This window comes from Lissotriton helveticus, chromosome 9 (assembly GCF_964261635.1).
Source record: "Lissotriton helveticus chromosome 9, aLisHel1.1, whole genome shotgun sequence".
NCBI lineage: Eukaryota > Metazoa > Chordata > Amphibia > Caudata > Salamandridae > Lissotriton > Lissotriton helveticus.
In genome coordinates, this window is record NC_136070.1 from 1,289,491,327 (window position 1) to 1,289,497,326 (window position 6,000).

The 6,000-nt window shown below is 50.5% G+C and overlaps 1 protein-coding gene across 1 annotated transcript in view; it reads right to left on the minus strand.

The window, feature by feature from the left end:
* LOC144783423 (peptidoglycan recognition protein 3-like) overlaps positions 1-5,547 on the minus strand; it is a 173,171-nt gene extending 167,624 nt beyond the window's left edge. Inside the window, exons 1-2 of the mRNA XM_078662409.1 lie at positions 5,429-5,547; positions 2,629-2,726 (exon numbers count right to left, since the gene is read on the minus strand). Coding sequence (XP_078518535.1) covers positions 2,629-2,677 — 49 coding nt within the window. The 5' untranslated portion in view covers positions 2,678-2,726; positions 5,429-5,547. The remainder of the gene's footprint in view (positions 1-2,628; positions 2,727-5,428) is intronic.
* Positions 5,548-6,000: the final 453 nt, after the last annotated feature.

A 6,000-nucleotide genomic window follows, 5' to 3' on the forward strand; every position in this document is an offset into this window, starting at 1 on the left:
ACCCAGTGACAGACCCACACAGCCAGTTAAACATGCACTCACACACCCACTCAGAGACCCAGAACACCACTCATATACCCACTCACACACCCCTACAGCCACTCCCACTCAGAGACCAAGAGAACCACTCACACACCCACTCAGAGACCCAGAACACCACTCATATACCCACTCACACACCCCTACAGCCACTCCCACTCAGAGACCAAGAGAACCACTCACACACCCACTCACAGACCCACACAGGCACTCACACACCCACACAACAATTACACACCCACTCACACAACTGTACAGCCACTCATACACCCACTCAGAGACTGGAAAAAACCACTCAGAGACCCACACAGCCAGTCACACATGCACTCACACACCCACTTACACACCAACACAAACACTTACTTACACACTCATATAGCCACTCTCACATCCACTCAGAGAACCACTCACACACCCACTTACAGACCCACTGAGGCACTCACACACCCAAGTATACACCCATACAGCTGCTCACACACCCAGTGACAGACCTACACAGCCACTCATACACCCACTCACAGACCTACACAGCCAGTTAAACATGCACTGACATACCCGCCACACACTTACACACCCACTTACACACTCACGCAAGCACTCACACACCCAGGTTACAGGGACGTTATAGTTAGGAATTAGCATTAAGAAACCATAGAAATTGGCACGAATGAGGGGGTAGTTGAAGTGACATAACCAACATACAAAAGCAGCCTCTTCAATGTATGATACTTTGCTCTGCCATAAGCTGGTACATCCTGCTCATATCTTTGTGCTTTGCTATAAATTCCACCTGTCTGCTCCAATAGAAACCGTACACCTTCTCCGATTTTGTTAAAAATATAAATAAAGGTCATAAAAAAAAAGAAACCGTAGAAATTCACTGGAAAAAACAGGTTACAGGGACATTATAGTTAGGACATAGCATTAGAAAACTGTGGACATTAATTGAAAAAAACTAAGTTTATAGTGACATTATACTTAGGACATAGAGTTAAAACCACATTAGAAATTCACTAAAAACCAAAAGTTACAGGGACGTTATCGTTAGGTAAAGATTTTATACAATCAGCAGTTATAGTTAACTATAACGCATGCCCACACCATGCACTTCTAAGTACCCTACATATTATATCACTCATGAGATCTTCTGAGACATCATTGATAGAATCACTGCAACATTGGAATTGAAATTATTGATGAGAAAAGTGTGCATAGCGGGGGCACTAGATGTAGCTACCTAAGGGCATGGTTTATAGTTACTTGACATAACTATAACTGCTGGAATCCTTTGGTTATGTGTGTGCAAAATCCGAACCTAACTATGACGTCTCTGTAACCTTTGTTTTATTTCACTGAAGATATATATGTATATGTGTATATGTGTATATATATATATATATATATATACACATATACTTATGCATATGTACATATGTATATTACCTACTTTTGGTTGCCGGTAGGTGGTTATATTTAGGACCTACTTTCTATAGGAAAAGCGTTATTTGTTTTGTAATAACTTTGGCGCAGTTTTACAAATCTTCACAACATTTTCAAAGTAGTTTGCCATTTACTTCAGCTGCTGTCTGGGGTGATTCGTCAAGCTTGGGCCATAAGAAAAAGGGCGGTCCCAAAACGTGTTTTACCCATGCAATTTCTTATAGGGTTTTTGAGCATGACTACAGCCGAACCGCTGAACGGAATTACACCACATTTGGCAGAGAACCTGCTCTTGGAATCCGTCCAGTAGTTTTTGAGTTATTGAAGTAAAAATAAATCTGCATATCATGGGACATGAATTCTGAGTGGATCCCGCGCTGAGATCTGATTGTCTGCCAACACTTCAAACAGGAATTGTTGGCAGACATTTTGGGACTTAGACTGAGCCGAGTCTCCCCCCAAAAAGTTTTTAAAAAGAGAAGGGGGCAGAATAGGAATACCCTGACCCTCTAGGCCTGGTGGTGAAGTCCAACAGGGACCCACTAGGGCACAATTTTTTTAAATTTTGCCATGAAAATTGCAGTGGATTCATGAATCCAGGCAAAACCAAAAAAACGTGGTCTGCTGCATTTGTTTATACTTCAGTCCCCGGGTGGGCCATGTCCCGGGGGCAAATGTATACATGTATATTGGGAGGGGGATTCGGCCCCCCTCCCCATGGGTGATTTCAGCCCAATGACTGTCACCTCCCTGGGGCATGCCTGTGTCATTTCAAAGAAGGGGGGGCCACGCGGCTCCTCTCCTGGAGCCATTAATGGCCCTTGGGACCGCCACCCCCCATATATCCCTATATATCCAGGTACCCACCTTCGGGACATACATATTTGCCTTCACTTGGCAGGAGCTGTACAAAACCCTCTCACTTTGTGGTCACAGAAAGAAAAGCAAACACCAATCTCCATGTTGAAAGAATGAGCAGCCATTTGTCAGAAGACGGCTGACATCTGCCCTCTGTCCTGGACGCACAGCAAATGCGACAAGATAAAGACAAAAATGAGATGCATCTTTATTGCTCATTCCCCTTGGTTATTTTGGGGTGCTGCAGCACCCCCAGCACCTCTACTTTCAGTGCCTATGCCAACAACTCACCGTATGCGAGGGCGACCAGTGTCGAGAGCAGCACCGCCACGCGGAGCATCCTGCCACTTCTGGAAGATTCTTTGAGGAACAAACAGCACAGCAGCACCCTGGGAGACAGGAACAGAAGGGGTACAGTTAGAGGAGAGGGGCAGACCCCCCCACAAAAAGTGTCGAGAGTAGGAAAAGGCTGGTGCACTAAAGACCACGAGGACACAAGGCGGGGATAAACGCAACAGTCCGCATACTTGGGAAACAACCTTTACAACGCATCCATTACATCGCAACATCCTTTACAACGCATGTCACTACAATGCAGGCATTACAACACACACCATTGGAGTTAGAATAGTAATTTTTAACCCCTACGCTATCCAACACTTTCTCTATTGTTGCGCCCCCTGGAGTTAGAATAGTAATTTTTAACCCCTACGCTATCCAACACTTTCTCTATTGTTGCGCCCCCTGGAGTTAGAATAGTAATTTTTAACCCCTACGCTATCCAACACTTTCTCTATTGTTGCGCCCCCTGGAGTTAGAATAGTAATTTTTACCCCATCTCTATCCAACAGTTACCTTAAATGCAGCTCATCCTCTCCCTCACCAAGGAACCCGACATCACCAGGCACAACCTCCAAGAAGAGATGAAAGCCGTCGCCACCTGGATGAGCAACAGCTGCCTGAAACTCAACTCAGAGAAAACAGAAGTCCTCATCCTCGGCTCCACCCCCTCAGCATGGGACGACACCTGGTGGCCCCCCGCACTCGGAACCCCCCCACCCCAACAGACCAGGCACCAAACCTTGGTATCATACTGGACTCATCGCTCACCATGAACCGCCAGATCAACGCCGTATCCTCGGCCTGCTTCAACACCCTTCGTATACTCAGAAAAACGTTCAGATGGATTCGCTCCGTATTCAGAAAAACAGTCACTCACGCCCCCATCACCAGCTGACTGGGCTACGGCAACGCCCTCTACGCCGGAATCAACAAAAAACTTCTCCACATGCTCCAGAACGCCGCAGCCAGACTGATCCTCGAAACCCCCTGTCACAACCACATCACTCAACACCTCCGTGATCTCCTCTGGCTTCTCGCCGAAAGAAGAATAACTTTGAAGCTGCTCACGCACACCTACAAGGCCCTGCACAACATTGGACCTCAATACCTCAACAACCGTCTCTCCTCCCACGCCCCCAAGAGAAACCTCCGATCAGCTGACCTCTGCCTGGCCACCGACCCACGCTTCTACAGGACCAGAGCGGGTAGAAGGACCTTCTCCTAACTTGCAGCCAAGATCTGGAACGACCCCCCCCCCGCCACCTCCGGCAGAGCCCCACTCTGCTCCAGTACAGGAAGGTACTCAGGCCTGGCTCTTCAGATGACCCCAACAGGGCTGCACTTACTCCCCACCTCATAGCACCTTGAGACTCTAACGGGTGAGTAGTGCGCTTTCCAAACCCCTGATTGATTGATTGGGGAGAGTGGATCTTTCGATCTATTCTCTGGTGGATCGCGGAGGTTCTCCGAGAGATGACAGTGGCCCAAAAATGGAGTTGTGAAGATGGACTGACATTCTTGCCGGTGTCATGGAAGTGTGCTGCTTCTGAGGTGACAGATTTAAATCGATGGTTTTATCGATTCATCGAGTCTGTTAGAGGAAGGGCCCTTCTGCTCTGTAAGGAGCACCGCAGGAGCTCAGACATGCTGCTGACGTGTGCATGAAATGTAGGTTTGAGCTGGGCAGAGTCCAAGGGCTGAGACCTTCGGGTCTCTCTTCCACCTGTGACGCCCCTCAGCTGTGGAAACAACCCTTCTGAGGCCTGGCTTCAACGCCCGCTGCTGAAACCTGCTGATGCTGTGGAGGGACCCAAGGCAAACCCAATGAGGCCCCCTCATCCTTCCCTCCTTCCTCTGGAGGATCACGGCCCCCTCTGAGACTACTTAAGAGCTACTCATGTGCAGGAAGCGACTTAAGCACCTCCCCTCACCGGAAGTCCCGCCCACCCTGCACCTGTCATGTGTTGTGAGTGTTGTGCTCTTGTGTTGGGGTGGCTTGAAGAGTAGAATATACTTTGGAAGTTCCATGTGGAATGTGGTGCTTGGGAGGAATCAGTTCTGCTGCCGCCCTGTGGGGTTCAGTTGTAGGTAACTTAATGAGTTACAATCAATCCAAATATATTCAACAACGTGTGGTGGGTGGATTCAAAGAGAGCCACAGACTGTGAGGCTTCAACAGACCCCCCCAGCAGGCCCCAGAGTGTGAGGCCTCAACAGACCCCCCCAGCAGGCCCCAGACTCTGAGGCTTCAACAGACCCCCCCCCCAGCAGGCCCCAGACTCTGAGGCTTCAACAGACCCCCCCGCCCCCCAGCCCAGCAGGCCCCAGACTCTGGGGCTTCAACAGACGCCCCAGCCCAGCAGGCCCCAGACTCTGAGGCTTCAACAGACCCCCCCCAGCCCAGCAGGCCCCAGACTCTGAGGCTTCAACAGACCCCCCCCCCAGCCCAGCAGGCCCCAGACTCTGAGGCTTCAACAGACCCCCCAGCAGGCCCCAGACTCTGAGGCTTCAACAGACGCCCCAGCCCAGCAGGCCCCAGACTCTGAGGCCTCAACAGACCCCCCCCCCAGCAGGCCCCAGACTCTGAGGCTTCAACAGACCCCCCAGCCCAGCCGGCGCCTGGCCCCAGCCCATGGCGGTCACCACATGGCAGGTGTTGGGGGGACGCACTCTGTGGGCCCCTGTCATATGAAAACTCCCAAAAATAATGAACAGAGCGCTCATTGGTCCCTGCTGGGCCAGAACTCACCTGGGCCTTCCAGCTGCAGACGGTTCTGGATGCGGCTCTGGGATGAGGGACTCCCTTTATACACAGGGGCCAGGAAGTGGCCCTCACTGACCCCCCAGAGGGGCCAGCCCAGAGACTCCTGACTCATGGGCAGCAGGCTCTCTGGGAGGGACCAGGAAGTGGCCCTCACTGACCCCCCAGAGGGGCCAGCCCAGAGACTCCTGACTCATGGGGCAGCAGGCTCTCTGGGAGGGGCCAGGAAGAGGCCCTCACTGACCCCCCAGAGGGGAATCCCAGACTCCTGGCTCATGGGCAGCAGGCTCTCTGGGAGGGACCTCTGCTGTCATGCCAGCCTCTGACTCAGGGCTTTGCACAATCCTGGAATTGTGCAATTTGGGTGCAAGCATTTCACTGTTTCTGTCATTTATCTTTTTATGCAGTTTAGATAGCGTATACATTACCCGGGGGTGTTTACGTAAGGAATAGAATATTACATAAGAAACATCAATAACAATACTGGTGCATGTTGCGTAATAAGATGTTTGCGCGCAGGTACGCGATACAGCACCAAGGAAGAGGCGAAGCCCCTGGCA